The 13,738-nt window shown below is 42.2% G+C and overlaps 2 protein-coding genes across 2 annotated transcripts; one reads left to right on the top strand and one right to left on the bottom strand.

Annotated features, from left to right (window-relative positions):
• Positions 1-3,934: 3,934 nt before the first annotated feature.
• LOC129339858 (olfactory receptor 6X1-like) lies at positions 3,935-4,912 on the bottom strand. Its single transcript, XM_054994433.1, has one exon. It carries the CDS (start codon positions 4,910-4,912, stop codon positions 3,935-3,937), a length of 978 nt encoding a protein of 325 aa, XP_054850408.1.
• A 7,642-nt stretch (positions 4,913-12,554) lies between these two features.
• LOC129339857 (olfactory receptor 6X1-like) lies at positions 12,555-13,505 on the top strand. Its single transcript, XM_054994432.1, has one exon. The coding sequence runs from the start codon at positions 12,555-12,557 to the stop codon at positions 13,503-13,505; it is 951 nt and encodes a 316-aa protein (XP_054850407.1).
• The last annotated feature ends 233 nt before the right edge of the window (positions 13,506-13,738 follow it).

The raw sequence follows: 13,738 nt of genomic DNA, 5'->3' as shown, positions 1-13,738 counted from the left end.
TCCCACACAACATCCTAAGTACCTTTATTTCTCCCACACCCTGGCCTAGCTTTCCCTTCTTCCCTACCCCTGGCAATCTCTCCCTGAGAAAAGTCTGGCCAAGATATGCAGTGCTGGCCACTGGGCTGGGCCCAGTTGCATGGTGGAGATACCCCAGAGACTTGCACATGGTGCTTCATTTCCCCCTGTTTACTGCTCCTTAAATTCTTTCCCCTTTCCCTCCTCCTGGCAAGCCCCATATCCTCACCTTTCCCTGCTTCTTTCTCTCCTTCCCAGCCATTAACCAAATTACTTTTCATATTATGCCCTTTACAAGATTCCCTTGTCTTCAATTTAATCCTCACAGCAACCCTGTGAGGTAGCTTAGGTTGAGTGTGTGTGATTGGCCCAAAGTCACCCAGTGAGCTACCATGACAGACTGGGGATTTGAACTTGGGACTCCCAGTCTAAGCACTAGTCCTCAGTGGCTTTTAATGGGTGGTCACTGTTAAATGCTAGTAAGCAGCCAAGCTTGGGTGAGTCATGCAAGTTGTGTGGTAGTGACTCATGTGGTTGTTACTGCCTGCCCTGGCTCTGTTAAGTTCTCCCTCAAATGCCAAAATAACTCCAGAAAGGATTCTGCCTAGAGATGGGCACGAACCTGAATATGAATTAAAAAAAAAAAAAAACATGACCCAGCCCGGTTTGTGGTTCGCGAACCAGTGGTTCATGGAAGCTTGTTCCCATGAACTTCCACGAACTGGTCTACGGGTTCATTTGGTTCATACGCAGGGAAAGGGGCAGTTTAAATGGCCATTTCCCCGCCACTTGGAGCAGCGGGGAAACGGCCTTTTTAACTTTTCCTGTGATAGCTGCAGGTCCCTTTAAACTATCAGCTGGCAGGTGGCAGGGGTGGGTGGAGCTGGGGCCGATTAAAGGGCCCTGCCACTCGCAAGTGGCAGGAAAGTGCCCTTTAAACTATGCCCCTTTCCCTGCCACTGCTAAGCAGCCAGAAAGGGGCATTTAAACCCCACAAACCATGAACTGGTTTGTGAACTTGCCCCAATTCATGGGAGTTCGTGGTTTCTAGTTTGTGAAAAGGCCATGAACCACGAACCGCATGGTTTGAGTTTTTTGTAATTCATGCCCCTGTCTAAATTCCTGGCCCCTCCCTCTGCCCTTTACTGACAAATACCAAGGCTTCTGACGGCAGTAATGTTGTAGTTGCCTAGCAACGGCCACAGAGAGCATTCATATCTTAAAAACACAGGCACTGTTTTTATTATTTGAAGGTGGTGGTGGTTAACACACTATCCTTTTCTGAAGATGTCCCATTTTTCTGCAGACCTAGGGTATGTAGAACTGTTTTCTTCTGTTCACAGCTCCAGTCTCCAGATTTAATTATACACTGATTGGGCCACATTGAGAATTAGAAATATTGATAAAGCAATTCAGAAGTTTTGTTTCTGTGCTAATGCCACACATCTCAATCAATCATAGAAAAAGGTCAAGATACAGAGCAAAGGAAACTTCTAGTACCCGAAATCACCCATCCAAAAAATAGAACAGCCCACCAAAATACTCTGTAAACCATACCTGGTTCAGACTTCTCGGCCACAAAATCATATCCTCATACATGGTGAATTCTTGTCCTTCAAGAGCACTGTGATCCATACTTCCAACTTTCACTCTAAGGAAGGACTTGTTTGGGAATGTGACAAGGTTCATAATGTCAAATCCAGCTCCTATTTCTCTTTTTGAATTAAAAGACATGGTTTCTCCAGCCGAGTTATTAAAAAAAATGCCTTGAAGGATTGGATGGAGCTAGTTGAAAGGGAACAGAAGGAAATGTAATCCCTCCCATCAACAGCCAGTTTGGTGCACTGGTTAAGAGCAGCAGGACTCTAATCTGGAGAGCCAGGTTTGATTCCCCACTCCTCCACTTGAAGCCAGCTGGATGACCTTGGGCAGTCACAACTCTCTCAGAGCTCTCTCAGCCCCACCCACCATCCAGAGCGATTGTTGTGAGGATAACAATAACACACTTTGTAAACTGCTCTGAGTGGATGTTCAATTGTCCTGAAGGGGGGTATATTAATCAAGTATTATTATAACTGCTATAACATCTGGTCAGCATTTACCTAGGTTGGACAAAGCTGGACATTGTCTCAACAGGGACTAGTATGTATATGGAAACATTGTTATTTTATAGTGTATTTACCAGCCAAGGTTGGAGATCTTGAAATTCAACTTTTTTCCTACCTTGTATTGCTCTGTATTTGCCTCTCAATGAGAACATGGCATACAGTGCATGTGCCATGGCATAGACAGCATTGTAGATACTGTAGCTGTGGCCGGTCATTCTCATTTCATAAAGAGGACTCGGAAGACACTCTAGATTCTCACCCCCAGTACATGTCACACTGGCTTCCATTGGCTTCTGGCGGGGGCTGGAAATGAACAATCAAATGCTTGTTGCCAAAAGTCTTTGAGAAAATAATCTCCTTTTTTCCTATTAGGTTTTATGTCCTGAAGACATTTCTGAAATCCTGGAACCTCATTTAAGTGAACTGTGAAACAAACTGCACCCTAGAAGAACTGGAAATCCCAGTTCCTGATATAGCCTGCTAATGAGAAATCCACCTGGCCTGTCACAATCCACAGCTTTCTATAGGAGAGGTTTTGCTTATATTCAATATCTCCGAAAAACGTATGCCATAAAGGCCCTTGAGTCTCCATAGAAGATGTATGCATTGGTTCTGCTCTCTGTGAAAGGTCAGTATATATTTGAGACAAGCTCATTAAGTTTATAAAAAAGATTTCCACTTTATACTCCCTGGGCATCTTTTTGTAAAGGCCGAACAGATTCCGTGATCAGAAAGTAAAGACTCCAGGACTCTCAAGAAATGTTCTCCAGTGTCATCATCCACTGCCAACAGTCCCACCCATGTCTATTTAAAATGCTGAAGTAACCGGATAATCCCCATATACTGATGTTCTTCATTTGGGACCATGCAGTAATCTAGATATCCACTAGCAAAATGAAGCCTCAGAGCGGGACCACAAGTGACGCCTGACACAGGTTGGACACTTGCCAGCTTCCCTCAAGTTTTGATGGGAAATGTAGGCAGCTTGACGGAATGTTGGACAAGTGACAGTTGAAAAGTCCATTGGACAGCAGTCGGAGAGCCAAGCTGCAAGACCAGGACGCCTACATTTCCCATCAAAACTTGAGGGAAGCTGACAAGTGTCCAACCTGTGTCAGGCGTCACTTGTGGTCCCGCTCTAAGTCCATCTTTTCAGATGTTCCATTTTCAAGTGCATCGTACCTGAGAAACGGCATTCCCTGGCAGATGGATTGCCATTTCAGTCTGTCTGTAGTGGTAGAAAAGAGCAAGAGTCCAGTAGCACCTATAAGACAAAATTTGTGGTACAGAATGAACTTGCTTGCTTCGCTTATAAAATTTTGTTACATATTTTAAAAGTTTATATAAACTACTCTGGGCCTATTTGGGAAGAAAAGTGGCATAGAAAGGTCCAAATAGATAAATAAATACTACTTAGCATTCACAGAGCACTCAGCAACTGAGACATTACTTAATAAAGCTGACAACAATTCTATAAGGCAGGCTAGTATTCTTAAAGTACATAAGCGTGTCATAACGCCACTTTGTCAATCCATTGCAGAGAAAGATTTGAATCTGGGATAACAGCATTTGTTTTTTCCTAACACTACACCAACTGATCAGTTCAAAGCTCTAAAATGTATCCAAAACAAGAACAATCCAAAATTTGGTCAGGTATTTCCTTCCCCATACAAAGAAAAAAACACGTATACTTCTTTTTATGAACAGGTTAATGGATTTAAATGTGGACATTTGGACTCAGTTTGATTCTTAGATTTTGAATTCAGAAAACAACATTTTAACTTTATCAATAGGATTTCTGGGCTTTGTTAGCCTTTTGCTGTACAGACCAGCAGGTGGACTTTAGGAAAACTCAAAGCCTTCTTTTGTAAGGATTGCCGTAAAGCTTCCTTGACTTCATTGTTCCTGATGGTGTATATGAAAGGGTTGAGCACAGGGGTGACCACAGTGTTAAGCACGGAGATGGCTTTATTGAGGCTGAAAGATGAGTGCTTGGCACTAGGTCTTAAGTAGATGAAAAGGACAGCCCCGTACAAGATGCTGACCACGGTCAGGTGAGAGGCACAGGTGGAAAAGGCCCTCTGCTGACCACTAATAGAAGGGATGCGGAGAATGGTGGAGATGATGAAGATGTAAGACACCACGGTCAACAGCAGAGAGGTCAATATCACAGCCACAGCAATGAAGAAGCCGATCACTTCAATGAGATGTGTGTCGCCACCTGCAATCTTCAGCATCGGTCCTATGTCACAGTAGAAATGGTTGACAATGTTCGAGCCACAGTAGGGAAGCCTTACCACTAATATAGTCTGCAACAGGATGGTGAAAAATCCCCCAAACCAGGCAGCCAGTGCAAGCTGAAGGCAGAGGCTAGAGGTCATGATGGTGGAATATCTCAGCGGCTGGCAGATCGCCACGTACCTATCAAATGACATGACAGTCAAGATGTAGAACTCTGTGATGCCGAAGAGGAAGTGGAAGTAGGACTGTGCCATGCAGCAGTAGAAGCAGATGGTGGTCTTTTCTGAGAGAAGGTTGGCCAACATCTTAGGGACAACAGCAGTAGTGTACCATACCTCAAGGAAAGAGAGGTTGCTAAGGAAGAAATACATTGGCTTTTGGAGCCTGTAGTCAGCTCTCACCATGACAATGATAAGACAATTCCCTGCAATAGATAAAATGTAGAGCAGGAGGACAAGTACAAATAAAGTGATATTGATTCCCCAGACATGTGGGAATCCAAGGAGTATGAATTCTTCCACCCTTGAACAGTTAGTCAAATCCATAACTTGGTTCTCATAGGGCTGCCAGAAGAGGGGGGGAAATCAGAAGAAATTCATTTTGAGATTGGTTTATTTTAATAATAGCATTCATGTTTTATGCCTTGCATTTTCTTTGGTGTTTACTTGTAATAGCCTTTGACTATATGTAATAAATGCTTTTTGCACCTCATTAGACAGACATTTATTTTACATAACGTTGCTGACTGCTGACAGATAATGTATTTATTTGGTTCTGTACTAGTCCACATAAAAAAGGTGGAGTCCTCTTATAACATTCATAATATTTCAATTCCATTGAAGAGAAAACCGAGAAAAAACTATTTCTGGAATTTTAACAAATTCCATCAGCAAAATTTGAACTGTATCAATTCCTAAGCCATGGGCTGTAATTCTATACAGGAGTAAGTCCTGTTGAATGCACTGTGTATTATTTCTGTGTTGGCCCCCACAATATACTCTCATTGTATATTTACAGATGATGGCAAATTCATAAATATTAAATATTAAATTAGTCTTAATATAGCTGAGTATAAATCCCAGCAAGCATTGGATTTATAGGGCAGAAGAATGTAGGATGAAGGATGAAAACATAGATGCATGCGAACAGAAAATTAGAGAGAGCAAGAGAGAAGATTTGTGAAAGAAAAGGGAGAAAGAAGAGAAAAAATACTAGCAAGATGGACAGATATGACATTTGTAAAGGTAGAGAAATGCACTTAGAGAAATAGTATAAGTGCTGACAGATGAGTAAATGAAAACAGAGAGGGAAGGTAGGACAAAAGAAACCACCAAATACAATCAAAGAAAGAATACAATTTTTAAAACAAAAACAGTACAATATCTATTACAATGCACATAAAAATGCATAGTTTCAATGGATGGACAGATGGACGGATGGACAGACAGACAGATGGACATTTCTAAAAACAACACTCAGTAGCTGTGCTCCTTTCAGTTCTAGGCACCTGCTCAGAGAAAAAAAATGATGTGAAACTAGAGAATAAGATTAATATTCCTTCCTATGAAAATGGGTGGGAAAATCATTTTATACTTGTATACAAATGCCAAAAGAGAATGGATCTGCAAAGACTACTCATGTTTTAGTTACTAGAACATCTAGAAATATATAATTAACATTTTCTTCCAAGATTTTGAGATTTTCATTCAAATATTTGATTACTGGGGAAACTTCCCTTCTCATTTTGCATGTTCTTCAATCTCTCTTCAATCTCACTTCTTATACACACTTTTTCTTCTTCCTTGGACTACCGGAATAAATTAATAACACTGTAATAAAGTTCATTCATCCAGCCAATTTTAGCCTAGAAATTTGTGTTCCTTCTTTCTGCAAAGGATGTCTTCAAGAATTAAGATGCACAAACATATTAAAGAGCTGATTTATCTGCTGTGATTTTCTTTTACCTTCACTATTCAAAGTCATCATTGGAAATTATGAAGCATAAACTGAGAAGGCATCTAGCTAACTTAAGAGAACTAAAGGGATTCTCTCTCCAAGGATTTCCCTTTTGCAACATCTCCAAGCTATGTTAAGATATTAAAAGTTTACAAGTCCCCCCCACCCCCCCGTTTGTGGGATTTGAAGGAGAGCTCTTTTCTGCTTGCCTCTTTCTTTACTCTTCTTGCCAGATATTTACCTGATATTTAGAAAAATGGGGATGCACTGAGTGTACTATATTATGATGTTTTAATATAATTGTAGCCGCTATCATTGTTTTTATCTTTATGTTTATTGTCACATTGTGCTCCACTCTGAGTCCACTTGCAGGTAGAGTGGACAAAAAGGCCTAACAACAACACCAACAACGACAACAGCCCAGAGAGTAGCATGCTACCAGCTATGTAGTCATTCACTGCCCTCTGTTTCTTAACTCAGCTCTGCAAGTCTTCCCTGCAAAAAAACACAGGCTTTCCTCTCCCTTATAAACCAAGCACATCCTCAGCATGACATTACTCCAATGAGGAATCATAGACTGATAGATTTAGAAGGACTCTCTGAGATCATCTAGTCTGACCCTCTGCACAACACAGGAAATTTAGAACTACTTCTCCCCCATACCCCACTGACCCTTGCTCCATGCCCAGAAGATGGCAAAATACTGTCAGGATCCCTAGCCAAACTGGCCTGGAGAAAAATTGCATCCTGACTAGAGATGGGCATGAACAGAAAAAACAAACAAACATGATGTTCGTTGTTTGTTGCCATCCACAAACAGGGAATCATGAACAACCATAAATATGGCCCTGTTCATGTACATGTTCGTGGTGGGCTGTTCATGGGGGCCAGCAGGCTCTCCTCCAGCCATCATTCAAGTTTGGTCAAGATCCCTACTGCACCACTCCTACAAACCTGACCTGAGCAGGCAGCAGGAAAGGTACCAATAATAAATAATAGCTTGGCCCAGAGCCTGGCAGCAGCCCTGGAACTTGAAGGGGTAGATCCCTACCTCATCACTCCTAGAAGCCTTATCTGAGCAGGCAGCAGGAAAGGTACCAATAATAAATAATAGCTTGCCCCAGAGGCTGGCAGCAGCTCTGGAACTTGAAGGGGTAGATCCCTATCCCACCACACACAAAGAAAATTCAAGCTCCAATGCACTCTCTCTGTCAAAATGCCAACAGCAACTGTCTCTCCCTGTCCACTGTCTGCAAACTAAGCCAGAGCTGGGAGCCCCCGCCCCTGCTCTTTGCTCCCTTGTTGTAACACATTTGGAGCTTGACACTTGAAAGGAAGACCTGCCTATCAAGCTAAAATGGGCTTAGATTGGGGTTTCCACGGCAACAGCAGGAGTTCAGACAGAGTTCAGACAATCCCTGCCTAAGTTGCCAATGGAATTGATTGCAGGTACCAGACTGTTCATCTGGCCTGATGAGCAGCAATGAACGAGGCTTGCAATGAACACCTGTTCATTTAGCATGGGGCCTTACGAACAGCTTGCTCATGAACAGCAGATTGGGCTCTTTATTCGTATTGCTGTTCATGCCCATCTCTGTTCCTGACCCCACACTGGCAATTGGCATTGCCCTGGGCATGTAAGAAGGGTCCACGAGAGGTAAGCACTGATGTAACCCTTCCTGCCCTCCCTCTCATGATCTGCCTCGGTAGAAGTCCTTATAGTTCTCATATGAGGGAAGGTGTGGGAAGGTGTGACTGAGCCAAGGTCACCCAGCTGGCTTGAAGCGGAGGAACATGGAATCAAACCCACTTCTCCAAACTAGAATCCTGCCGCTCTAAACCACTACACCAAACTGGTACAGATGAGCTTTTATACCAAGTGATTTATGTCCATGTATATATTATTCTGTGGGAAGACCACTGTCTCATGGTACTTCCTTGAAAGGCAAGAGTCATCACTTGATACCCGAATGCCTCAGACACCAGGTCACCCTCCCTTTTCTCACCATGTGCCTCTACCTGGGCTCTTTAAGTTGCTATCAGAGAGTTGTTTGCCGTTCAGGTATTTTATCCTCACTCCTGAGAAGCCCTATGTATCCCCAGCCACAGAGTGCAGCCCAGTAGTGTTGTTACATTAGTGTTGCCTTCCTCAAATGGATGGCCTTGCCTGCTTCACCCCCTCACCCAGGGGAATAAAGGCTGAGGTTTGAACTACTACCATCACCCTCAATGGGAGATTCAGGGAGGAACTGCATCTCAGTGGAGGCTTGTCTTGGTGGCTACCAGCCAACTTCTGCCCCCAAGGCAGGGGGCAGCAGCCCTAAGCCATGCCGGGTTGTCCATCTCCATTCTGAGGGAAGACATTCCTTCCTGCCACCAGCTGCAGGTCCTCTTGGTGCCTGCCCTACTACCAAGTGTCTCCAGGGACCAGATATTATACAAAATATTGAATGTTGGTCACCGAATTAGTGATTTCTGTCTGATGGGGTCTGCTAGGGTGAGGCCTGGAGGTCTCCCGGAATTACAACTGATCTCCAGTCTACAGAGATCAGTTACCCTCGGGGAAATGATAGCTCCAGAGGGTAGACTTTATGGAATCACATATTCTCTGAGCTACACCCTAGGACTGACAAATAATGATAATGATAACGATAATGATAGTCCAGGCGGTAGTGTGCTGCCAGCCATGTAGTCATCCATTGTCTTATGTTTCTTAACTCAGCTCTGCAAGTCCTCCCTGCAAATAAATCATAGGCAGAGCCCCACCCTCGTAAACCAAACCTGTCCACAAAATGACATTAGTCCAATGGGAAATCATAGACTAATAGACTTGGAAGGACTCTCTGGGGTCATCTAGTCCAACCTCCTGCACAATGCAGGAAATTCACAACTACCTCCCCCCACCGCCATTGACCCTGCACAGAAGATGGCAGAACACTTTCAGGATCCCTAGCTGAACTGGCCTGGAGAAAATTGCTTGCTGATCCCAAACTGGTGATTGGCATCACCCTGGGCATGTAATAAGGGTCCATGAGAGGTAACCACTGATGTAGCCCTTCTTGTCCTCTCTCTCATGATCTGCCTAGGTAGAAGTCCTTATAATTCTCCCGGAATTAAAACTCATCTACCATTTACAGAGATCAGTTACTCTAGAGGAAATGTCAGCTCCAGAGGGTATACTTTGTGGAATCACATATTCTCTGAGCTACCTAGCATTTCCAAACTGTGGCCTCCTCAGGCTCCACCCCCAAACCGCCAGGAATTTCCTGACCTGGAGTTGGCATCCCTTAGAACCTACTTACACAACACATAAAAAGTTTACTCGAGGATGTTGAGGCATGGAGTTTTCTCCAATAGGTTCATGAAAATGTTTTATGCATAGTTAAGCACGCAGAACAGAGGCATGCAATTCTGCAAAGACATTTTTCACACAGCGAAGATGGGGTGATTTCCCCCCATCCATCTTTGGGCAGCAGTTATCTGTTACGCTGTTCCTGAGATGTGGATTGTGCTAGGAAAGGGAACCTGCAAAGATCTCCCTGTGCACATGGTTTGACTCTTGATCAAATATGATCAGTCAAGGGCTGAGTTGATTTAAACCTATGTGTTCCTCAATCACCATGAGGATTTTGCTTCAGGGAAATCACAAGATACTTCCTTGGAGAGTAGATCCCTTGACTTCTGGACAAAGGAGATAGGCAACTTCTTGTTCGCTGCATATCATTTGTACGAAAGGGTTTATCTCATGCAGATGGAAGAAAGCAAGTGGACGTAAGGCACTCCTCTAAAATACGGTACGGCTTCCAACTATGATTTTGCCACACAGATTCCGTTGCAGCATAAGTCTCTAAATCCAGTTAGACGGAAGGACAATGGATAACAAAGAAGGATCAAGAAGAACATAATAAACCAGAAAGAAACTCAGGCAACTATCCGGGGTCCTTGTTAGAAATAGCTAGAATTTAATTTTATATGAGTAATGTCATTGAACTTTGACTTGATGGTTTGTTTTTTTAAGAATTCTTCTTCTTGGCTTAAATTTGCACTCCTGCCCACTTTGGAAGGTACTCTCAGTCAGAACAGGAGGATTTATTTTTGAACTTTCTTTACCTTCTTTTGGTACACAAACTGAAAATTGCTTTCAGCCACAACTGTTTCATAAAGCAGAATGTCAGTCCTCTGGTCTTGCTTTACTTCATTTCCCCAGTTCAGATGTCTGGAACTGAAAAGTACATGTATGTGAAGTGGGAGGTTATTTTTAGAAGTATCTATCTATCCATTTATCTACCTACCCACCTGTCTAACCGACTACTAGCATTTTCATGTTAGAAAGAAAATACTCAGTGAATGCTGGATGTTTTCAGTCTTTTAAAATAATACTTCTTTCAATGCCCCCGCTGTTCTCTTCCTTTTACATTATCTATTACTGCTGAAAAGGTGATACCACAAACTGAATCCCCCCTTGGTTATTAATCTACTTCACCATCCTCATGCAGATTCCCTGTCTATTAATTTCCCTTTTAGTAACCACGTTTTCCCCCTTTACCATCCTAGTACTAGCTGTTTGATTGATCATTCCTCTCCTTCTCTTTCCATCTGTTAGCCCCAGTAGCGTCTCTTTTCATCTCCAAGAAATGTGTGTGCCAAACTACAATTACAAACTACAAATTGATGTGGTTTTATTGTTATTTTAAAATGCAGGGTGGGCAGGCTAGAAGTCTAACAAAATAAATAAAATAATAAATAAATCGATGGTTGTTGTGGATTTTCCGGGCTGTATTGCTGTGGTCCACGGCAATACAGCTTGGAAAATCCACAACAACCATCGTTCTCCAGCCGTGAAAGCCTTTGAAAATATAATAAATAAATCCACATGCCAAACTACAAATATCTTATTCATCCCTGTGCCAAATTACAAATATCTTATTCATTCTTCTTCAGGTTGATTTCATTTCTCTCTCTATCATTCCATTTATCAGAACCCACACTGTTGTTGTTTTTTCTCTCTGCCTAAATTACCTTAATGCATGGACGTATGAAATGAGCTGTCTCTGGGATGAAGATTGCTTTAATGCAGAGTTGCATTCATCTCCAAGCACAAACTATTGTGTATTGGTGTGTGTGTACAGACAATTCTTGAAATGTTACATAGACCATATTTGTGCTTAGTGAACCTGATAACAATCACAGTTTCAAGATCTAGCTTTTGAATTATCAAGTGAGTAGTCTTTGGAAATTCATTATTAACTGAGGGCCAAGCTACAAGTGACGAATGACACTTGAAAGGCAAGTGGATTGAGTGGAGCGCAAGTGAACAGGGAGAAATACACTTGCCGTTCAAGTATCATTTGTCACTTGTAGCTTGGCCCTCACAGATAAATTGGGTAGGTATTTGTGAGGGCTTTTTCAGCAGCAGACTGACAATTGTGGTTTAACTGCCCCAAGGAGGTGTGCCTGCCCCCCATCAATGTTTAAAAAACAGCTTAAAACAATGATATTTAGGACTGCTTTTAATTAATTCATTTTTAAAGAAATATTTTATTTTACAAACAGGTAAAGGGGTACAGAAACAAAAGCGAAAGGGAGAAACAAAAATTACAACGAGAAGAATATTAAAGAATATACATTACAAGGACTATCAAAATGCAATAACTATATAACATTTGAAATATAGTTTTCAAATCTATAACACGACCACACTCAAGAGTGTTTTCTCTTTCCATCTTGATAATTAACTTAGGGCCAAGCTACACATGACGAATGACACTTGAACGGCAAGTGGATTGAGTGGAGGGCAAGTGAACAGGGAGAAGTAAACTTGCTGTTCAAGTGTCATTCGTCATGTGTAGCTTGGCCCTCAGTTTTCTCTGGTTACTAGCAGGCTTAAACTGTGTTTTTAAATTTGCGGGGAGGAAGGGTTAGTGATTTTTTATTATTGTTATTTTGTTTATCTCCAAAGCCACCATGAGTATCTGCGAGGTAGAAAATCAACCAATAATTAATTACTCAGCTAATAAATGTGTTAGGAAAATAGTTGTCCAGGTAATTTTCAAACCTTGTTAATCAAAGGACTTTATTTTGGTAACCTTATATGTATATTCAATAAATGTGTTAATTAATGTAAGAATCATTTGCATTCTGCTATGAAGTTGTAGACTGCAGTAGAACATATATCTTAAAAAAAAAAAACTTCTCCATATCTTTTTTTCTTACAGTCCTAGGGAAACAGTTATGGACTTGACCAATTGCTCAAGGGTGGAAAAGTTCATCCTTCTTGGTTTCCCACATGTTTGGGGGATCAATGTCAGTTTCTTTGCAGTGGTCCTCCTACTCTACATGTTGTCCATTGCCGGGAATGGGCTGATCATCGTCATTGTGAGAACTAACAGCCAACTCCAGAAGCCGATGTATTTCTTCCTCAGCAACCTCTCTTTCCTTGAGATATGGTACACCACCACCGTTGTCCCCAAAATGTTGGCCAATCTCCTCTTGGTAAAGACCACAATATGTTTCTACTGCTGCATGGCACAGCTGTACTTCCATTTCTTCTTTGGCGTGACCGAATTTTTCATCTTGACTGTCATGTCTTTCGATAGGTACTTAGCCATCTGCAATCCACTGAGATATTCCACCATCATGACCTTTGGAGTCTGCCTTCAACTTGCACTGGCTGCCTGGCTTGGGGGATTTTTTTCCATCCTTTTCCAAATAATCATGGTTCTGAGGCTGCCATTCTGCGGGTCCAATATTGTCAACCATTTCTACTGTGACATAGGACCACTGCTGAAGATCGCAGGTGGGGACACCCGTTGGATTGAAGCCCTTATTTTCCTGATCGCTGTGGCTGTAATTGTGTCATCTCTTCTTCTGACGGTCATCTCTTACATTTTCATCATCTCCACAATTCTCCGCATCCCATCAAGTAGTGGGCAGAAGAAGGCCTTTTCCACCTGTGCCTCTCATCTGACCGTGGTCACCATCTTATACGGAGCTGTCCTTTTTGTTTACTTAAGACCCAGTGCCACAAACTCATCTTTCAGACACAATAAAGCCATCTCTGTGCTCAACACTGTGGTCACCCCCGTGCTCAACCCTTTCATATACACCATCAGGAACAATGAAGTCAAGGAAGCTTTATGGAAGCTCTTTCAAAGGAAGGCACTGACTTTAGCAAATGAATGAGTTTTGATTTACTCTGCTAGCAACAGAAGATCCAGAGTCACATAACACTGGCACAGTCTAGCCTCTCAATCTATGCAGTTGACACATTTTGTCCAAACTTAAATCTAGTATAGGTCCCAATTTGCAATCGTATCATTTCAAAAGAATGTCCTGTTAAATTGAGTTCCTGTTGAGGAGAAGTACAGGGTAGACACAAGCAATCACAGAGGAATAAGCTTCTCAGTCCTGAAACA

This window comes from Eublepharis macularius, chromosome 12 (assembly GCF_028583425.1).
Source record: "Eublepharis macularius isolate TG4126 chromosome 12, MPM_Emac_v1.0, whole genome shotgun sequence".
NCBI classification, from domain to species: domain Eukaryota; kingdom Metazoa; phylum Chordata; class Lepidosauria; order Squamata; family Eublepharidae; genus Eublepharis; species Eublepharis macularius.
This window is presented reverse-complemented; position numbering and strand designations above follow the sequence as displayed.